Source organism: Zootoca vivipara, chromosome 12 (genome assembly GCF_963506605.1).
Source record: "Zootoca vivipara chromosome 12, rZooViv1.1, whole genome shotgun sequence".
NCBI classification, from domain to species: Eukaryota; Metazoa; Chordata; class Lepidosauria; order Squamata; family Lacertidae; genus Zootoca; species Zootoca vivipara.
The window spans coordinates 58747868-58769238 of NC_083287.1; the positions used below are offsets into that span (position 1 = coordinate 58747868).

General features: G+C 51.2%; 1 protein-coding gene across 2 annotated transcripts in view; it reads left to right on the forward strand.

The window, feature by feature from the left end:
* The first annotated feature begins 1351 nt into the window (after positions 1–1351).
* SUSD2 (sushi domain containing 2) overlaps positions 1352–21371 on the forward strand; it is a 35546-nt gene continuing 15526 nt past the window's right edge. Inside the window, exons 1-10 of one of the 2 annotated variants that reach the window (XM_060280478.1) lie at positions 1352–1563; positions 3310–3511; positions 7145–7296; positions 9870–10037; positions 11653–11824; positions 12956–13157; positions 16500–16585; positions 16685–16953; positions 18344–18487; positions 19205–19363. In XM_060280478.1, the coding sequence (XP_060136461.1) occupies positions 1491–1563; positions 3310–3511; positions 7145–7296; positions 9870–10037; positions 11653–11824; positions 12956–13157; positions 16500–16585; positions 16685–16953; positions 18344–18487; positions 19205–19363 (1627 nt within the window). In that variant the 5' untranslated portion in view covers positions 1352–1490. Of the gene's footprint in view, positions 1564–3306; positions 3512–7144; positions 7297–9869; positions 10038–11652; positions 11825–12955; positions 13158–16499; positions 16586–16684; positions 16954–18343; positions 18488–19204; positions 19364–21371 lie in introns of both variants that reach the window. The other variant, XM_060280477.1, reaches the window with a different exon arrangement.

Sequence of the window (21371 nt, forward strand, 5' to 3'; positions counted from 1 at the left end):
CACTTAGCTGTACAAGGGGGGTGGGGTTGGTGAACAAAAAATAAAAATCTTGGGGATGAATGTTGGAAGAAACGATTGCAGCAAAGAACTGGGGGAATAGGAGCGGAAATAAGGCTAAATCTTCAAACAGTGATGGGGTTAGGAAGGGGAGGCATATCATAGAATCGTAGAGTTGGAAGGGGACACCAAGGGTCATCTAGTCCAACCCCCTACAATGCATATGTTGCAGTTGTCTATATATAATTGCACCCCACTTTTCAAGTCACAAAGTGGCTCACAGTGCGGCGGCGACAGCAGCAGGATTTTTAAAGCACCAAAAACCCAAAGAAAACGGGAAGAATAAAAAGGAGAAACAGCAGAGGGAATCCGCAGCAAATAACTGACAGCTGCTGCGGAATCAACAGGAGAGTCTCCTTTGGCTGCCAGCAGAGTGGAAGGAGAGAGAGTGGGGGTCTCGGCGAGCTCTTGGGGCAGCCAGGGGGTCCCTGAAGGGGGGGCGTACTGGCGCAGAAAAAGCCCCCTTGCACGTGGCCGCAGGTGGGACCTCCTCAGCCTCTGTGATGTCAATGAATAAAGATCTAGGTTTGAACAAGTTGCGGGGGGCGGGGAGGTTGGTGGTGCTACCCATTTACATTTACGGACTTTTGCACTAGAAATAAACTGCTGGGTGGGGTGGGGAGGTCAGAGACGAGGAAAGCTCTCTTCCCCCAGCATAATAACAGGGCTCTGCATTTGGGGTTTCGGTGTGTTGATTTCCCCCGTTTCCGTTTGCTTTCCAATGCCTGTTTCTTATGTGTGGAGCAAGAGACTTTGCTTTCGGGAATCGCTCTTCCCACGTGTGTTGTGTTTCTTGGATATATTTGTAATTAAAGTGAAGTGGAACAAAGCCAAGCAAACGTGGCCGTCGAGAACTGCTCCCCTCCGGGCTCTCTCGGGGACACCCTGCCTCCCAAATGCCAGGGCAGAGCAGCGGAAGTAGGAGAGCCCTCTCGCTCTCGGCCGGCCTGCGGGAAGGGGGGCAAGCGCGGAGCAGGCGATGCACCTTCGCAGTTCATAGAATCCTAGAGTTGGAAGAGACCCCAAGGGCCATCCAGTCCAACCCCCTGCCGAGCAGGAAACACCATCAAAGCATTCTTGACATATGCCTGTCAAGCCTCTGCTTCAAGACCTCCAAAGGAGGAGACTCCACCACACTCCTTGGTAGCAAATTCCACTGCCGAACAGCTCTTACTGTCAGGAAGTAACTTACTGCCTCAGCACCGGGCAGGTCTGCTTTTGCTGCTGCTGTTGACATCTGGGCAAGAGAGAGGCGTGCCTGGCAGCGCCAAGGAATGTGACCCGCTGCGGCTTTCTTCCCTCCTGTAAACATTTCCTCAAGAAACTTTGAGCTGCTCGGATCTCTTCTCCCTCCCGAGGGAAAGATCTGCGAAGAGCCTCCCCCCCACCCGGGAGGACAGCGTGAGGGGGAGATAAAACGCCCCAAGCCAAGTATGAGGGCGATTTGCAGCAGGAGAGCCTCGTTCTCCCTCGTCTTCTTCTGCAGCCTTGTTTTACTGGGAGCAGGTAAGTTCAAGGGTAGTTCGGCTCTGTCTCGCGTCTAATCCGAAGCAGGGTAGTTCCAGCAGGTGGACCAGGGGATGAAACTGCAGGCTGGGTGCGCGGACGGATCCTGATGCTACTGACATTCCAACCACTGCAGAGGAACCGAGCTTGTTCTCGCTGTTCCCTTTCGGCAGCCGGGTGCTTCCTCTCCTTCTGTTTTGCTTCCTCGTGTTTTCCTCTGTTCCTGGGACAATCCGGAGCAGGGATGGAAAGAGAGGCCCCAAGGGCCGAAGACCCCCCCCCGCTCCTGCCCCCGGGGGCTCTTGGGCTCTTCAGCATCAGCTCAGGGACCTCCCCAGGCAGCCAGAAAGGGAGGGTGGCAGCCACGGAGCGTTGGCATGGCCAGATTCAGAGGGGCGGTTGGGTAGCAACAGCAGAAGGGACTCGGGTGGTCGTGGTGAGGGAATGGGTTGCAAAAGCAAGAGGCAGCCCTGGGAGGAAGGGGCTGCCGCGGTGGGCATGGTGGGAGGCTGAAACAGTCAGCCAGTAGTGCCCAGCCATGCAAAGGACCCCAGCTCTGGCAGAGAGGAAAGGGTTAAAACTGTCTCCAGTCAGAAACATCTTCCCAAAGGGAAGCACAACCTGGACCACGCTGGTATTATTCTCTGAGAGCAGTGGAATAAGGCCCAAGAGGGGGATCCAGGAGAACGTCCCCCTGCAAACGGCTTGGAAGAGACCAAAGGTTTGCATGTAACCTTTGGATCCTTCACCAAGCAGGGTGGGACTTTGCCCCTCATCAATGTGCATTGCACATTGCCCCTGCATGCCCAGGCTGCCTGGGCTGATGATGGGCAAAGTCCCAGCCTGCTTGGGGAGGGATCCAAACATGCACACAGCTCAGGGGCGTGGTGTGCGTGTTCAAGAAAGGCGGAAGGCGACTTGTGCCTAACCTCAGTCGAAAAGTAGCAGGTGCTGGGAGAGCACAGGTGTCCTGGAAGAGCAAAGGCTACGAGCAGGAAGCCAAGCAAACACCGATTCCACACCCCCAGCTTCTCCCAGGCCAAGAGGAAACACTCCCTCCTCCAAAGTAGGGCTGGGTGGTTTTCTGGTTTTCAACATCGCGATATATCACCAGCTAAACATCGCAATATATTGATATATCACAATGTCTGAAATAAGGTTACAGGTAGGTAGCCGTGTTGGTCTGGATCGAAGTAAAATAAAAAAATTCCTTCAGTAGCACCTTAAAGACCAACTAAGTTTTTATTTTGGTATGAGCTTTCGTGTGCATGCACACTTCAGTATCTGAAGAAGTGTGCATGCACACGAAAGCTCATACCAAAATAAAAACTTAGTTGGTCTTTAAGGTGCTACTGAAGGAATTTTTTTATTTTACTTCTGAAATAAGGGTGGAACAATGTAGAGTCATTGGCTGGCTTCACAGTTTTCCCCACACTGTGATTTTTTTTGCATAGGGCACAAACTCTCTCACACACATCATGATCTGTGATATATTCCCAGGTCAAAAACACGAAACCAATATCACAATATGGACTTCAAACTGGTTCTGGATGATATACAGTATTGATATTGCCCAGCCCTAGTTCAGAGCATCCAGTTGACCACCCATTGAGAGAAACACAGGTCTTTGTGTGAGCGCTAGAAAAGGAGGATGGCTTCCCCTGTTGTCCCCCAAGGAAATCTCTTTGCTCTGGTGCACAAAGGAGGCAACCATTCTCAACTTCCTTCCGGTTTTCCAACCAGTAGCCCAAGACTCCTGCTCTGGTTACTGTGGGACTCCTCGAAGCAGCTGCTCCTGCCACGCCACCTGCGAGTCCCTGGGAATCTGCTGCCCTGACTACTGGGAATTCTGCCTGAACGCCTCTCCCTACTCAGGAACCCTCCTTGGGGGGAAAGACTTTAGCCTCCTCAACGTGACCGTCAGCAGCTCTTCCCACGTGAATTGCAGGTGAGCTGAGATTTCCAGAAGGATCGGTAGTTCACGACATGAGCACTTGGGCTTGTTCTTGGCCTGGGATGCGCATGTGCATTAATGCACATGTTAGTGGGTCGTCGTCCCCCCACTGCATTTCAGGTCACATTTTCACACTGTTGGGGGGGGAGGTCTTTTTTCCAGATTCGCATGAGCTCTTGGCTTTCCCTGGCCCTGCAATCCCCCTTCTCAAAACTCTTATTTGTGAAGCCATCACCTGCCCATGTGCAGTGGCTGCCACAAGTGTACACACCTCAGCTGCTTGAGGCAAACAAAAAACAACAACAATGTGGTGGTCAAAACAATCACATGGCCACCCCTCCACACACACACCCCTGCACCCACCACTGCCTGGAGGCAGCCTGGAGGAAAGAAGAGCAGGCAGTGTGGGGTGGGAGGCATGGCAGAGGGGCACAGAGGAGGGGAGCAGCACACATCCCAAACCCAGATCTGCCCCCTGAGGCAACTGCCTCACCTCGCCTCATAGCTGGGGACCAGTGGTCAGGGGTGATGGGAATTGTAGTCCTCAAACATCTGGAGGGCTGAGTTTGCCTCTACCTGAACTACAGGATAGAGGTGGGTTGTGGCTGATCCAGTCTGTACCCGGTTCCAAAAACCAGCAATGGAAGCATGTTGGATGCAGAGCAAGTGGCCAGGTGCTCACAGCCAGGGATTCGGCTTCCCAGGCAGACCTGCTCCTCACAGGTTTGCAGCAGTGAGAAAGGGGAATGGCATGATAAAAACCAGTAAGAGGGAGGGAAGAGTGCGCATCCCCTAGTGTTGCCATGGAGATCTGTGGTGTGCTCCTGTTTGAAATAGGGCAGGGCCCAAATCATGTAGCTTTCCAGGGCTGGGAGATCCCAGGTCCCATTGCTGAAGCATCTTTCGTTCCCCCCTACCTGAAACAACAGACTCTTTGTTCTGATTTCAGTAAGGCTTCTGACAAGGACCCCCATGATATTCTTGCAGAGAATACAATGTGGGCTGAACAAGGTTAACACTTAGGTCAGGGGTCCCCAAACTAAGGCCCGGGGACCGGATGCGGCCCAATCGCCTTCTCAATCCGGCCCGCGGACGGTCCGGGAATCAGCATGTTTTTACATGAGTAGAATGTGTCCTTTTATTTAAAATGCATCTCTGGGTTATTTGTGGGGCACAGGAATTTGTTCATTAAAAAAAAATACAGTCCGGCCCCCCACAAGGTCTGACAGACAGTGGACCGGCCCCCTGCTGAAAAAGTTTGCTGACCCCTGACTTAGGTGGATATGGATCTGCTTGACTGACCAAACCCAGAGAGGACTCATGAATGGTTCCTTGTCGCCCTGGAGAAAAGTGACAAGTGGGGTGCTGCAGGTTTCTGTCCTGGGCCCGTTGTTGTTCAACATCCTTATAAATGACTGGGATGAAGGAATTGAGGGGGGGGCTCATCCAATCTGCAGATGACCCCAAACTGGGAGGGGTAGCTACCGTAATGCTGCAGAAGGCAGAATCAGAATTCAATATGACAATAATGTTGAATGGGTTTAGATGAGGAGGAGAGGATATTTTTTTCCCCAAATGTATTTATTAAAGATTTTTTCAAACAACAAAAACATACAAAAATACAAAACACAAAAAAGAAATACAAAACACACAAAATACAAAAAATACAAAAATGCAAAAACAAAAATTCTTACTTATAACCCTTATTTCTAATCTATTGACTTCCTCTTTCCACCTCCTACTGCGATTCTTTACATTTCATACTTAGTAAATTCTAAATCTTATATGAGCTCTAATTATTACTTCAATATTACCTTGTTACTATATCTTTAATATCTTATCCTTATAAACTCAATCTATATCTTACTTCTTAATTAATTTATCCTTATCTTCTATCAATACTTATTTCACACCCTTGTATTATCTACAACCTCTTTGTATCTCCCTCACTTCCATGAAATAAGTATTGATAGAAGATAAGGATAAATTAATTAATAGGAGACGATATTTTAAATATTCTTCTTCCTCTTCTTACTTGTGTAAGAATGCAATACCTATTTCAGCAGAGTTAATTTGCCATCCATGTGCAGCTTATCTCTAGAAGCTTTTAAGGACAATGTTGCGCAATGTGGCATAATTATGATATCCAAGGGTGCTTGGGCAGAGTTTGATTTTACCCTTCGGCGTTTCCCTCTTAACAAAGAAATCATGCTCAGTAAACAAGAAAAATATAAAAGTTTCCTCACACTGAAAGACTTGCCAGGATTCAACAAATACAGTGATGAAAATTAGGCAGACAATAATCTTTAAAATTTACAAAAGTCCATAGTCTGGTTCAAAATGCAGTGCACCTCTCTGGACAAGAGGTAAGAAGAAAAGTGTGTTTTCTATTGTTCCTCCTTCCGCCCCAAAAGTTTAAAGTGTACGTTTCTGACTCATGCATTTGTGATCTGGCTGCAGATCCTCCCACACTTGACAGATTGGAGAACTGGGCCAAAACCAATAACATGAATGTCAATAGGGACAAATGTAAGGCTCATGTATGGGAGAGAAGAAGAAACCCTGCAGAACTCCAGAGCATAAACGGCTGTGGGGTCAACCAGTGATTTCCCCAACACCAATTGACTTCTGGAATTGGTCCTTCAGATAGAGATGGAACGACCAGGGTTAAAACCAGACCCCAAATCAGGTTGAAATGGATCTCATTCAGGAGACCTTGAAGTGGTCTAATAACTCTCCACACAAAACCCTTCCTCCAGGCCAGGGGTCAGCAAGGTTTATCTTGACTGGACCGGATCGGTCCTGCGGAGATCCCTCTGTGGGCCGGATTGCGCACCTGTGCCCGCAATTTTCGGCATCTGTGCATGCGCAGACACGGTTTCCGGCGCCACGGAAGCAAGTCCCCACACCACGCTGCTCTGGTTTAGCACAGCGTGCGTCTTGGTTTGGGGGCAGCTTGTGGGCCAGTCAAATGACCTCTGCGGGCCGCTTCCAGCCCATGGGCCTTAGGTTGCTGACCCCTGCTCCAGGCAATAGCCACTGCACTCCCTTGGGTTCAAGGCTGGGGGTTTCCTTTCGGAATGGTCTTGTAACTACATCCTTCAAAGCAGCTGGGGACACCCAAGGCCATCTGTCTGTCCTAAAGAGGCAGCAGCTGCTGCTGCTACTCCTCCACTGGGATCTCTTCCCCCCAAAAGACTGTCCTACTAGCCATCTCTTCTGGAAAGGAAGGACTGCCAGACTGCAGCACTGAATGTCAGCTTTCAACGATCAAAGAAGTTAGAAGTCTTTGGCGAATCTCACCAAGTGCCGATTGTTGTTCCTGCCTGTTATGGTCCTAGTGCATAAAACCAGTTGCTTGCAGTCTTAATCCCTTTTGCTTTTATAAAACGATTCCTTCCAGCTGGCCTTGGCAGGAGCCAATCATGCTGTGCAATGCCGGAAGGAAAAGACGGAGGGAGAGCTGGGAGAGTGGCGCACTGACCATCCACCTAGCCTGCAGGGCCACCAAGGAATTCAGCGGCTGAGGTGGTGGGATTTGAACCCAGGGCTTCCAAACCGACCCCTGCTCCTCCTTTGCCCCTTCCTCCTTTGGGTCACACTGTGGTTTCTCTTTGGCACTGACAGGTTTGCAGGGTCAGTCGAGACCAGTGGCTACGTGGCCGGAGATGGCCGAGTCCACTGCATCTCCCCCTTGCTCTACCAGATCGGGATCCTGAAGCTGGAGATTTCCAGCGATGGAGGGCGGACATTTCCCTGGACGGCAACCTGGGTGTCAGGTGACTTGTTTCCCAGTTTACAGGTTCCCTGATCTCCACAGAGCCCAAGCTCTGCCTCCACGCATCCTTGCCCTCTGCTTGCCTTGCCTGTTTCCTCGAGGGAGGAGGCTGGGTGTTCCCAAAGCAACTGCCCTCATTTCCAGCACTTGGGAAGGGATTCTGCTGTGGCTGAAACTGTGTCACGATGTAATGTGGGTGGCGAAGAGAATGTTGGGCAGCCAGGCCTTCCTGCCTCGTGGAGCTGCTGCTTGGAAGAAGCCGTAGGCAGTTCTGGGAGACACTCGGCTGCCTGAGGAGTCTGTCTGGGGCTTGCCATGTCCCTCTTTGCATTTCGTGGCCTGCTCTTAAAGACGAATTTCAGGGATGCCTCTTTGCATGCCATAAATAGTGTTACAGGCCACCGCTATGTTTGAGTGTTAAGGCATTCCTAGGATTCCTGAGCTTTACCGAGAGTTTGGTTTCCTTGGAAAGAGGGTCAGTAGAGATTGTGATGTCCTTAGGATATATGATTTATTTACACATACATACACAAGCTTGCCTCTCCATTCATGGCAGCTTTGGACCCAGCACAGAGCAAGCAGCTTCCAGGCTGCTTCCAGCTCAGCTCACCCCCAACCAGGGCCGACGTGTCCATTAAGGCAAACTAGGCAGCTGCCTAGGGCGCCAAAATGGAGGGGGCGCTGGCCAGCCTGCCACCCGCCGGTGCTGCCTGGGACCGCCTCCATTGCGCCTCTCAGCTGTTGAGCGGCTTCTGGAGAACGGCCTGAAGCCACTCAACAGCTGAGAGGCGCAGTGGAGGTGGCCCCAGGGAAATGGGGGGGGGCGCGCCAGAAGGTGATCTCGCCTAGGGCGCAAAAAACCCTAGCACTGGCCCTGCCCCCAACACACTGACTTTTGTTCTTCTCCCTTGCATCTAGGAGAGGGAGTGGAGAAAAGGCCTGTGGCAAAAGAGAGGTGTCCAAGAAGACAGTCTCTCCCACCCCCTCCATTGCCAACTGCAACACAACAGCCCTGCAGGGCTTCTGCCACCCTCCCACTTATTCCTGCAGCCCAGATGGGAGGAGGCTATGATGCACTAACTAAAGCAATGACTTTTAAAAGGTCCCAAGCCAGTGCCTCAGCTCTTCTCAACTCAAGCTGGCACCTTTGAGGTTTGCCTGGAGTGTAGCAGCAGCCCACACTCTGAGTCTCTCCCAGTGTGTGCTAGATAGCTTACAACTTCAATCTTTAACTCGTAGCAGAGTGGATTTGGGGCAGCACAACCGGTCCCGTCCCCCCCGGGGTGCAGGGGCCAAGGAGGTGCCTTCCTGCCTCCTTCCCAAACCCTAGTTCAGTGGTCAGCAAGGTTTATCTTGCCTGGGCCGGATTGGCCCCGCAGAGATCCCTCCGTGGGCCAGATCGTACAAGTGCCCGCAATTTTCAGCATCTGAGCAGATGCAATTTCTGATGCCACAGAAGCAGGTTCCTGCGCTGGTTTAGCGTAGTGGTTGGGCGGACACCTCACTTCGCGGGCAGCTCATAGGCTGGTCAAATGACCTCTGCAGGCCGCTTCCAGCCCATGGGCCTTAGGTTGCTGACCCCTGCCTAGTTAGTGCGTGCCAAACCTGGGCAAGCACAGAGTGCCATATTACCAAAGTCTGCCCCTTCTCCCAGTAGCCTGAATATCAAGTGTTCATTGGAGGGAGGTACTAAAACCCTGAGCTTGGCAAACATACACACTTTGGAAGTCATCTTAAGGAACCTTATTAAGAATAAAAGGGGGGAGCAGGTAGAAGGTAAGAGCAGAATGCGGAAGAAATGCAAGTCCTGCGGTTCTACAACTGAACTAATCCCAGTCTGTTCACAAAATTTGTTCAAGTTCATTCACAAAGAACCAGCAAGATTGGTCAACTTCCATAGAAGAGCCAGTCTTGGATCACTGGTGCCATTTTGCTAGGAAAAGAGGTGCCGGAACTCCCCATGAGCTTATCATGGTAATGGTCCCCACCTGAGAGGTGTTGGAGCTGAGTTCTGATGAATTCCAGCTAGAAAAAAAGTCCTGCACCTGGATCCCCTGATGTTGGGAGGGGAACAAGCTGCAAGAAACAGCTCAGCTTTCTAAAGCCTCACTCTCTTCTCATGGTCTTTCTTCTGTTCCTCAGGTGGACCCCTTAAGTACCCACTTGGCATAGGAAGAGGCTTGGCAGGAGATCCCTGGCACACTGGCCAGGTCGAATAGTGGGCAGATCAGGGCCTTCCTCACAAGGCCCACCCTTTAGCCTAAAGACCCCTCCCTTAGTTGTAGCTCCTGCAGCCTGACTCATTCTTCTGAGGAGGACACTTCCATGGCCTGCAAAGGTCCTTGTCTTACGGAGAACCTAGTCTGACTGGTTTAGAACCCTCTCTTTCTAACCCTCGCTGGGTGCAGAACCCCCCAAATGGGGAAGGACTCAGGGCACCATCCCAAATGACACCCCCCCAACCCACAACATTAGCATCATTCAGCCAGTAAGAAACAGAAAGCCCCCCCTCCCTGCTCAAGGGCTGTGCAAAACAAGGGACTCACCGTTGGCACTTTTTGCTCCGTCGTGCAGTTCATCACAGCAAAGTGTCTCCTTTGGAAAAAAGCACCCTGGTGAACGAAACCAAGTGGCAGTACTATGGCACTCCTGGCACCGGGGGGAACCTGACGGTCACCTGGAACCACCGGACGCTCCAAGCTAGCCATGTCAATGTCGAAGTCTGGGGCTATAACGAAACAGGTAAGGCTCCCCCTGTGTCCACGCGGGTCTTGTGAGGAGTAAGGTATTGCAGATATTAAGCTTGTGCCGCATGAAGCAGCTGGATACATAAAAACTGACTCTTTTTGGAATGAAACATTGTCCAGGCTCATTTGCGAGGCATCTAGGCAGAGGGCCTTCTCGGTGGTGGCGCCTGCCCTGTGGAACGCCCTCCCAACAGATGTCAAAGAGGAAAACAACTACCAGACTTTTAGAAGACATCTGAAGGCAGCCCTGTTCAGGGAGGCTTTTAATGTTTAATAGATTATTGTGTTTTATTCTTCTGTTGGAAGCCGCCCAGAGTGGCTGGGGAAACCCAGCCAGATGGGCGGGGCATAAATAATAAATAAATAAATTATTATTATTATTATTATTATTATTATTATTATTATTATTATTATTTTCTTGCAGGAGATAGCTGTGCTTTCAGCTTCTGTGCTTCTGTGGGGCAGCTGTCTTCTTTGGCCACTTCTTGGGAAGTGCTGGGAACAGGCAAAGCTGGTCCTTTGTCTCATCTGAAATAATAGGGGGGAAATGGGACAGGACAATGTTTAACACAGCATAATGATAATATCAGTAAAGCCTTCAGTGGCACATGGTGGGATGTCTTGAGTCATACACGGCTCAGGACCTCAATACTTTAAGGACTGCATCTCCCCATATGAAGCAACCCGGACCCTGAGCTTGTCACCCGAGGCCCTTCTCTATGCCCCCCTCCCTGAGAGGTCCAGAGGATGGAAACACAAGAGCAGCCCTTCTCTGTAGTGGCTCCCTGGCTGTGGAATGCTCTCCCCAGAGAGGCTCGCCTGGCGCCATCCTTACATGTCTTGAGGAGCCAGGCAAAAACATTCCTCTTTTACTCATGCCTTCAGAAATTAAATAATCTATAGCTTGTTAAATGTGTGGGGTGGAGGGGAGTGTTCTTACAGTGGTACCTCTGGTTAAGAACTTAATTCGTTCCGGAGGTCCGTTCTTAACCTGAAACTGTTCTTAACCTGAAGCACCACTTTAGCTAATGGGGCCTCCCGCTGCCGCCACACGATTTCTGTTCTCATCCTGAAGCAAAGTTCTTAACTTGAGGTACTATTTCTGGGTTAGCGGAGTTTGTAACCTGAAGCGTTGGTAATCCGAGGTACTTTATTAGTATGCTGTCTATTATTAAGCTTTTATTATTATGCTGTGTAAAATATGTTCTTAACATTGTACACCACCCTGGGATATTTTGATAAAGGGTGGTATATACCGGTAAAATGAATAAATAATAATAATAATAATCAAATCCTAGAATTGTAGAGTTGGAAGGGACTCCAAGGGCCATCTAGTCTAACCCCTTGAAATGCAGGAACTGCAACTATGCCAGACGACCAGCCAACCTTTGTCTACAAACCTCCAAGGCCATCTGTCATGGATGCTTGAGTTGAGACTCCGGCATTGCTGGGGGTCAGACTAGATGACCCTTGGGGTACCTTCCAACCCTATGATTCCAAGGAAGGAGAGCCCACCGCCTTCTGAGGGAGTCTGCCCTGCAGTTGAACAGCTCTTCCCTTCAGAGAACTCATCCAAATGCCAGCTCTTCCTCCCTCCCTCCCCTGGTCAGGCAAGCCTTATTCCAGCTCCTGGGCAGCTGAATGGAAATATCTTTACACCCTGAAGAGAAACCTGACCAACACGGGAGCCTGGACTTTCCTGCCAGTCCCCTCGGCTCAGTACTCGGCCTGGGAAGTGGGGGCTCTGAGGATTTCTTCTGCCGCTGCTTCCGATGGTCAGAGGTGAGTCACAGATCCTGGGGGGGGGGGCGTGTGTCATCCTCCCAGCAGGACAGCAACCTCCTGGGGCTCATGTGATGGGGAGGGTCTCGTTCTCCTAGGCACCCCAGTCTCCGAGCTGCGAGAGAGCTCAGCGGGGCTGCCAGCACATGCCTCGGATTGGGCTAGGAAGCAACTGTGCTTTCGTGATGTGTGGTTTGGTGGACACAGACGTGAGACGGAAGAGCTCGCCTGCAGGCCTGCAAACTTTCTCTTTGTGGGAATGTTGTGGGTAACAGGAGAGGATCTATTGATTAATATGATCCTTCCTAAGTCGCGCTAGCAAGTTTCTTCATATAGCAGAGTGCATTCCCCTATTACACAGCAGGAAGCTGGCTGCAGAATCTCTTAACTTCTATTATTCCTGGTAAGACCCCTTTGATCCCTCCTAAAAGAATAAAGACACCACAGTCTTACTCATAAGTAACAAAAAGGAGTTTTACTCATGATCAGGCAGAGCCCAGGGCGATCCCTGAAGGCAGGCTTAAGGCTTAAAGTTACAAACATGTACAAACATGATTACCCCATCTGGGCAGCCCTGTTTGGGGAAGTTTTTAATGTCTGATCTTTTACTGTGTTTTTAATATCCTGTTGGAAGCTGCCCAGAGTGGCTGGGGAAACCCAGCCAGATGGGCAGGGTATAAATTATTATTATTGTTGTTGTTGTTGTTGTTGTTGTTGTTTAGTCGTTTAGTCGTGTCCGACTCTTCGTGACCCCATGGACCATAGCACGCCAGGCACTCCTGTCTTGCACTGCCTCCCGCAGTTTGGTCAAACTCATGTTCGTAGCTTCCCCAGTATTATTACCTGGGGTAATAATTACCTGGGGCAGCCAGCAGTACAGTCCAGGTGAATCAGGAAGTTTCGAGGACGAAAAAGAAGAGAAGGAGGTAGCCTTTTACCAGGTCTGGAAAAGTCACACCCACCTACTGGTCACATGCAAAGGAAGGATGCCCCAGCAGGTATAACAGGAAGTTCAAACTGGCTGGACCAACATTCCCCTGCATGTCCACTCTAGCAAAACAAGGAATGCTGTACTTGACTGCTCCAATGGATTACATCCCACCCTCTTTCTCTTCTGCTCCCCTCCTCCAGCAACGTGGCGGCCATCTGGAGCACAGAGCATGCCTTGGCCTGGCACCTGGGAGGCGACTTCCGGAAGGACCCAGCCACGTGGGCCACAGCTAAGTGCCGCCAGTGGGACGCCCTCGAGGCAGGCCTGCCCAATTTCCTAGAGGAGATCCCGGACTGCCCCTGCACTTTGGCACAGGCCCGGGCGGATGTGGGGCGATTCCACGTAAGGTCCTTTGTGTCTCGCCTGAGGCGCTGGAGTGGCAGGGTGGGGCAAAGAAAACAGTGCAGGCCTAGTGGTCACAGCAACTCTTCCCAGTAGGTCTTGCCCCAAAGGAAGGAGTTGCAAGGACTGAAAGTCCCCGCCTTCCCACCGCTCTCTAAGACTCCTCCCTGGTTCCTTCCCCAGCAGCCTAAGACTCCTTCCTCTTGTCTCTCTTCCCTCTTCATTTCTCTGCACGTTCTGGGAGACCAGAGGGGAGGGGAGCTGGTTGCAACAGGGGGGGGGAGCTTCCCTGGCTTCTTCTGGAGTCTGCCTCTTGACCCCCCTCTGCTCTCTGCCACAGCCTCTCCCTGCTCAGTAAAACCTGTTGCCTCTTCAGCTTCCGACAGTCTTCTTCCTCTGACCACCCCAATCCCCTGGCTCTGAGCTTTCTTCCCCTGGGGGTTCCTCAGCTGGTGCCTCCCCCCACACCTCTGCATCCAGATTGTACATGACAGACCCCAAGGTCAGCCCCTGGGGTCGAACTCTTCTTCCTTGGAAGTTTTATAGCAGAGGTTGGATGCGTTCTGCCTCCATGGAGGCTGGAGGAGGAGAAGAAGAAGAAGAGTTTGGATTTGATATCCCGCTTTATCACTACCCGAAGGAGTCTCAAAGCGGCTAACAATCTCCTTTCTCTTCCTCCCCCACAACAGACACCCTGTGAGGTGAGTGGGGCTGAGAGACTTCAGAGAAGTGGGACTAGCCCAAGGTCACCCAGCAGCTGCATGTGGAGGAGCGGAGACACGAACCTGGTTCCCTAGATTACGAGCCTACCGCTCTTAACCACTACAGCACACTGGCGATGCTGCTGAATCCCAGTTGCTGGGAACCCACAGGGGTGGGGAGAGCTGCTCTTGTGCTCACATCCTGCTTGTGGGTTTCCCATAATGAGCATCTGGGTGGATGCTGTGAGGACAGGACGCTGGACCAGATGCGCCACTGACCTCGTCCAGCAGATGCTCTTCTGAGGTTCTTATGACTCTCCCACTTGTTGTGGTTAATCCAAGCAGCAAAAAAGTGACCACAGGTCTGGGCCAGGGAAATCCAGAACAGCAACAGGCCATAAAGACTCACACCCACAAACACACCCACACACCCCTTACACCCCAACCTTTTTGCAGAGGAACCAGCTGCTCTGCGCGAGCTGTTGTTGCCCCTCTCTGGGAGTGAGGCTCAGGTGGGCTGGTGATCTGTGCCTTGACAAGCAGGTTCCTGAACTCATAGAATCATAGAATCCTAGAGTTGGAAGAGACCACAAGGGCCATCTAGTCCAACCCCCTGCCAAGCAGGAAACACCATCAAAGCATTCTTGACATATGCCTGTCAAGCCTCTGCTTCAAGACCTCCAAAGAAGGAGACTCCACCACACTTCTTGGCAGCAAATTCCACTGCGGAACAGCTCTTACTGTCAGGAAGTTCTTCCTAATGTTTAGGTGGAATCTTCTTTCTTGTAGTTTGCTTTTAACCTCTCTAACTGTCATGGAATTTCCCAGCAAAAGCCTCCAGAACCTTCTTGGCCACACCCAACTTCAGGGTTCATCTGCTCTCTCTCCATGCATGATGCAAGAGGACATTTGTGCAAGAGAGGACTCCCCTCCCTGCTTAGAAGTTCTTCCTTGGGTAGCCTCTGCCTCAACACCCCCCCCCTTCCTCCAGCCTGTGAGTTGGGATCCCTGCACTGAGGGTGGGTCTCTGTGTTGCCAAAACACAGAGTTTCAAGCCAGCTGCTTGAATCACAGTTTCAAGCCAGCTGTGAAACTGGCATCACCCCATGTTGTGAAAGTTCAGCTGATCTGCCTGCCCTTCTGAGAACAGGCTCAGCTGGTTCCCTGCTTCCCTGGAGCTTTGTGCTCGTCCCCAGCGAGGGAGCTGCAGCAGAATCCCTTCCTTCCAGGAACCAGGTATGGGGGAAGCACCCTCCCTGGAAAGGTGCCAAGAAAATTTGGACACCTCATGGCACCCAGCACCCAGCTGCTGCTGCTGCTGCAATCGGAATTTGGATATCCTCACTTGCTCTCTGGGGACACCTAGAGCTGCCTACTCGAATGGGGCTGCCTTTGCAGACTGCTCAGAAACTTTAGCCACAAGGCACGGATGTGTCCTGCCAGAATCTTTTGCCAGCTGCTTAATCATTTCCAGGCACAAGGCATGCTCTGCAACCAGGTCAAAGGCTGCCTACTCCCATGGACGCCCCCAGTCCTTACCAGGGCATCTTTGGGAGACATAGCACCCACTGGGCACCACACAAACCTCCTCCCTGCACAGGCGTCTCAGGATTTCATAGAAGCAGAGTTGGAAGGGACCCTGAGGGTCATCTAGTCTAACTCCCTGCAAGACAGGAATGTCAGCTCAAGCGTCCATGGCAGATGGCCATCTAACCTCTGCTGAAAAACCTCCAAGGAAGGAAAGTCCACACCTCTCTGAGGCTCTTACTGTCTGAAAGTTCTTCCTGATAGTCAGAATCGCCTTTCTTGTAACTGGAATCCATTAGTTTGAGTCGTATCCTCCGGAACAGGAGAAAACAATCTTGTTCCATCCTCCATGTGGCAGCCCTTCAGGTTTTTGAAGATGGGACGCGGGTGGCACTGTGGGTTAAACCACAGAGCCTAAGGCTTGCCGATCAGAGGTCGGTGGTTCGAATCCCTGCGACGGGGTGAGCTCTCATTGCTCGGTCCCAGCTCCTGCCCACCTAGCAGTTCAAAAGCACGAAGTGCAAGTAAATAAATAGGTACCGCTATAGCAGGAAGGTAAACGGCGTTTCCGTGTGCTGCTCTGGTTCAGCAGAAGCAGCTTAGTAATGCTGGCCACATGACCTGGAAGCTGTACGCCGGCTCCCTCGGCCAGTAAAACAAGATGAGCGCCGCAACCCCAGAGTCGGTCATGACAGGACCTAACGGTCAGGGATCCCTTTACCTTTACCTATCTCTCCAGTCTCCTTTTCTAAGCTAAACATCCACAGCTCCTTCAACCGTTCCTCATAAGGCTTGGTTTCCAGACCCTTGATCACCTTGGTTGCCCTCCTCTGCACATGTTCCAGCTTGCCCATATCCTTCCTAAATCATGGCACCCAGAACTGGAGACAGAACTCCAGGTGTGTTCTGACCAAGGCCTGCTTTGAGAACCACCCTCTGAAGATGACCATTCTGGCAGATAACTCATGTCTTCTTTTACGGCTTTCATGACTTGGTTTTAAGCCACCTTGAGGCTAAAAGGTGCTTTCAGCGACAATAATCTGCAAGTGGGGCTTAGGAGTGGGGAAGGGGGGCACCCGTGAGTTGACCATCCTCTGCTCTCTCTCCCTTCCAGACTGACTACGGGTGTGACATAGAGAAGGGCAGCGTCTGCACCTACCACCAGGGGGCAGTGCACTGTGTCCGGGGGGTTCAGGCCAGGTAAGTCTCTCCAGGTGCACCGTAGGCTGGGCTCGCAGTGGCCAAGACCTGCCACCTTCTGTGGAAAGGTCTGCTGAGCCCCTTTGCCTTCTCTTCCAGCCCACGATACTCCTCAGGGCAGCAGTGCTGCTACAGTGCTGCAGGGACCCAGGTCCTCACCGGAGACTCCGTCGGGGGAAGCACACCGGACCGAGGCCACGACTGGGGGGCTCCCCCTTATGAAAAGCCCCCCAGGGTCCCTGGCTTTTCCCACTGGATTTATGACGTCATCAGCTTCTACTACTGCTGCTTGTGGTCCAATAACTGCCCCACTTACCTCAAACGCCGTCCCTCAAGTGGCTGCAGGAAGTACCGTCCCCCCAGAGTTGGTATGTTCTCCTGACCTCACTCAGCCCTTCTTTGTACCAATAGCACAAGGAGAGAGAGGGGGGAGAGGGAGAGAGGAGGCAAATGCCACGCTGGGGGCACCCAATTAATTTGATGTACGTAGCTGTATATTTTCTGCAAGGGAACTGGGCAGTGAAATGGGCTGGCTCCTGTGGGAAGAGGATATATTGTTTTATTATATCCTATTCCAACTTGTGTTAACAAGTTCCACAATTTAGCAGAGTTCCCCTTTTTAAAGTCACACAGCAGTTAACAAGTTCCACAATTTAGCAGAGTTCCCCTTTTTAAAGTCACACAGCGGTTAACAAGTTCCACAATTTAGCAGGGTTCCCCTTTTTAAAGTCACACAGCGGATACGTTTGCTCAGGTTCGCTAAAACCTCTCTGATAATACTGTCCTGGTATTTCCCCCTTTATTCCCTCCTAAAAGATAAGACACAACACAGTCTTCTATAAAAGTATAAAAAGAGTTTACTTACATTACACATCTGTTCACAATAGGATCCCAGAAGGCAGACTCAGCTTAGAAAAAGTTACATACACTTGGAGTCTATCCCATAAGGAGATAGTCCTTTGTTCTCTCTTGGCTGGAAGCATCTTTGGCTAAGCAGATGTTGCTTGCTGGACGAATGAAGTCAGAGAGAGAGATGGCTGCCAGTCCTATGCTTTTGTTACCTGCACAGGTGAGGCCACATCCACCTCTAGTCACATGCAGAGGAAGTCTGTCCCAGCCCAGGAGAAACAGGAAGTTCTGGCTGACTGGTCCAGACATCCCCTTCTGTCTCCACTCTAGGGATGTTGTACTTGACAGCTCCTGGGTGATGCAGATGCCATTATGCAGTTGAATGTGCCTATGTACTCCATTCATTTCCCTCCCACCCACCCACCTGCTTCCGCACAGCCCCGGGCACTTGCAACCCCTGCTATGCCATTGTGTAGGGCAGGCATCCCCAAACTTCGGCCCTCCAGATGTTTTGGACTACAATTCCCATCTTCCCTGACCACTGGTCCTGTTAGCTAGGATCATGGGAGTTGTAGGCCAAAACATCTGGAGGGCCGCAGTTTGAGGATGCCTGGTGTAGGGCAAGGCTTAGGAGAGGACTAGGCTTGGCCAGAGATGGTTCCCTGGCGGAGGACTTTCCTCAGGGCAAGTCTGGGCCCTCCTTCACCAGTGCAGGTTGGTTCTGGGTTGGAGCCAAGGCCAACCCATGGCAACTCATTTCTTCCCCCCACTACCCCTGCCACTTAGAAAAGGGGGCAGGTGGCCCATTTGGGCACAGATGCCCAGAGAACCCTATGCCAGCCCTACATTATTCGGTCTCCGTTATGGCGCTCGTAATGCATGTTCTCTGTCTTTGCATTTGCTGAACAGCCTCAGCTTTTGGAGACCCTCACTTTGTCACTTTTGACGGGACTAACTTCACCTTCAAAGGCCTTGGAGAATATACTGTGCTGGAATCCAGCCTCACCTCCCTGAGCATCCAAGGGAGAACCCACCGTGCCAAGCTGTCAAATGGTGAGGCCTTCTGTCTCCTTTCCTGCATTTCGGGGGGTTGGACTAGAAGACCATTGGAGTCTGTTCCAACTCTGCAATTGAAGAATTGCCAGTTTTTGAAACTCGGAGTTCAATTCAAGACTTGATTTTGGGGTTTCTATAGCCCTAAATGTCCTGGGGACAAGTTAAGGAGCATCATCTATAGGTCCCACCCTGTAAATTCAGATAAATTGGGGGTAAGTGTTGCTCGAGATCCCCCTTGCTGCTTCTGCGAGGAGCTCTAAGAAGGATGCCTTTTCAGTGGTGGCACCAGTGTTATGACACCCCTTCTCAAGTGGGACCTAGCCACTCTGTTGGGCATTTTACATTTGGCAAGGGGGTTACAGATGTGGCTGAACTCCCATCTTCCGTCATCTCTCACCATTGGCCATGCCAGCTGGGGCTGTTTGGAGATGGAGCCCAGCAACATTTGGGGGGGGGGGGTTGCAGGTTTGACTATTTGGTTAAAGCTGCTATTTTCTCCCAAACCTTCTGTGGTTCCAAAGCCCATTGATGTTTAAATTCCACTGTTGTTTCTAACGGCGTTTGGCTTTTCCTGTTTCCTAACCTGGATAGAAGATGCTTTGGGGGCCTTTTGGTCAGAAAAGTAGAGCACAGGTTTAAAAATGAAATAAACATGTCACTTTCTGTCTCTTGAGACTTTTGTGCACCAGACTGATGTTTGCAATTGCCTGGCAGGAACTGAGGCCAAGGTGACGGGCTTCTCTTCCGTTGCCATGCAGGAGAATCGCTCAGATGTGGTGGAGATCCGTATCCCAGAGCACTCGGATGGGCTGGAGGTCCTGCTCAACCAGAAGGCACTCAACTTCTCTGAACAAACCTGGATGGACTTGAATGGTGAGACATGGAGAGCAGGAGGGTTGGCCAGGGAGGATTTCAGAAGCCCTGCAAGGGATTCCTTTCTGCTTAAGCACAGGGGCAAGACTGCTGACCAGGGCTGTGGGTGGGGGCTGGAGTTCAGCAAAGGCTGGAGGGCCTCAGGTTAGCCCATGGCTGTCTGCTGGAGCCCAGCTCTGGTAGCCTTCAGGATAATACGAATGTTAAGATAAGAAGCCAAGGAGGAAAATGGAAATGTAGCCTTATGAGGAATGGTTGAAGAAGCTGGGTATGTTGAGCCTGGGAAAGAGGCGACTAAGAGGAGATATGATGGCCATCTCCAAATATCTGAAGGGCTGTCACATGGAAGAGGGAACAAGCTTGTCTTCTCCTGCTCTGGAGGGCAGGACTTGAACCAAGGGCTTCAAATTACAAGAAATGAGATTCTGACCAAACATCAGGACAGTAAGAGCTGTTTGATAGTGGAACCTCTCCTTCGGGAGGTTGTGGAGTCTCCTTCATGGCAGGATTTTAGGCAGAGATTGGATGGCCACTTGTTAAGGATTCTTTCGCTGAGATTCCTGCATTTCAGGAGGTTGGACTAGATGACCCTTGGGATCCCTTCCAACTCTACAGTTCTAAGATTCCATATCAGTCACAAAAACCAAAGAACCAAGCAGAGCGGATTAGCTGGTCCAGCATCTTCTTTCCCACCTAGATGCCTCCCGGAGAAGCTCACTGCCTCCTTCTCGGTTCCTCCTCGTTTTGTACTTTGGATTCTTCCCTGAGGCTTTGATGTGACTGCAACTTAAACTTCTGCATAATTTAAATCTAAGGCCAAGAAGCCTTGCAACCAAATAGTTGGTTGGCATCTGTCTCGGGAGACAATGGAGGAGTGAGCCTTTGGGGGTGAAGTTAAACCGTTGGAAGGTTACAGCTCCTGCTGTGGATATGGGAGAGACATGTATTGTTGCAGCTGGGGCAGAGGAAGGTGTCTGGTTGTGCTGCTGCAGATGGAGCATGGTCATCCCTCCTCTGGTCACTGCCGTGGATACATGACCTGACTGCCTGTCTCCAGGCACTGGGGTCGTCTGCAAGGGGTTCCCACATGGAAGGGTTGATGTTGCCAGCCTTCATGTCACGTTTGCAGACACCAAATAAGCCTGTCCATATTATGTGAAGCCACGTTGGCTCCAAAACAAGCAAACTGCAGGATAGACCAATTTGTGGAGGTGGAGAGAGTTATGCTTTTTAACATCTACATGCAGCCGCTGGGAGAGATCATCAGGGGGTTTGGGCTGGGTGTTCATCAGTATACGGTAAGGATGATACCCAGCTCTACCTCTCTTTAAAATCAGAACCAGTGAAGGCAGTGAAGGTCCTGTGTGAGTGTCTGGAGGTGGTTGGAGGATGGATGGTGGCTAACAGATTGAGATTGAATCCTGACAAGACAGAAGTACTGTTCGTGGGGGACAGGAGGCGGGCAGGTGTGGAGGATTCCCTGGTTCTGAATGGGGTAACTGTGCCCCTGAAAGACCAGGTGCACAGCTTGGGAGTCATTTTGGACTCACAGCTGTCCATGGAGGCGCAGGTCAATTCTGTGTCCAGGGCAGCTGTCTATCAGCTCCATCTGGTACGCAGGCTGAGATCCTACCTGCCTGCAGACTGTCTCTCCAGAGTGGTGCATGCTCTAGTTATCTCTCGCTTGGACTACTGCAATGCGCTCTACGTGGGGCTACCTTTGAAGGTAACTTGGAAACTACAACTAATCCAGAATGCGGCAGCTAGACTGGTGACTGGGAGCGGCCGCCGAGACCACATAACACCGGTCTTGAAAGACCTACATTGGCTCCCAGTACGTTTCCGAGCACAGTTCAAAGTGTTGGTGCTGACCTTTAAAGCCCTAAATGGCCTCGGTCCAGTATACCTGAAGGAGCGTCTCCACCTCCATCATTCTGCCCGGACACTGAGGTCCAGCACCGAGGGCCTTCTGGCAGTTCCCTCGTTGCGAGAAGCCAAGTTGCAGGGA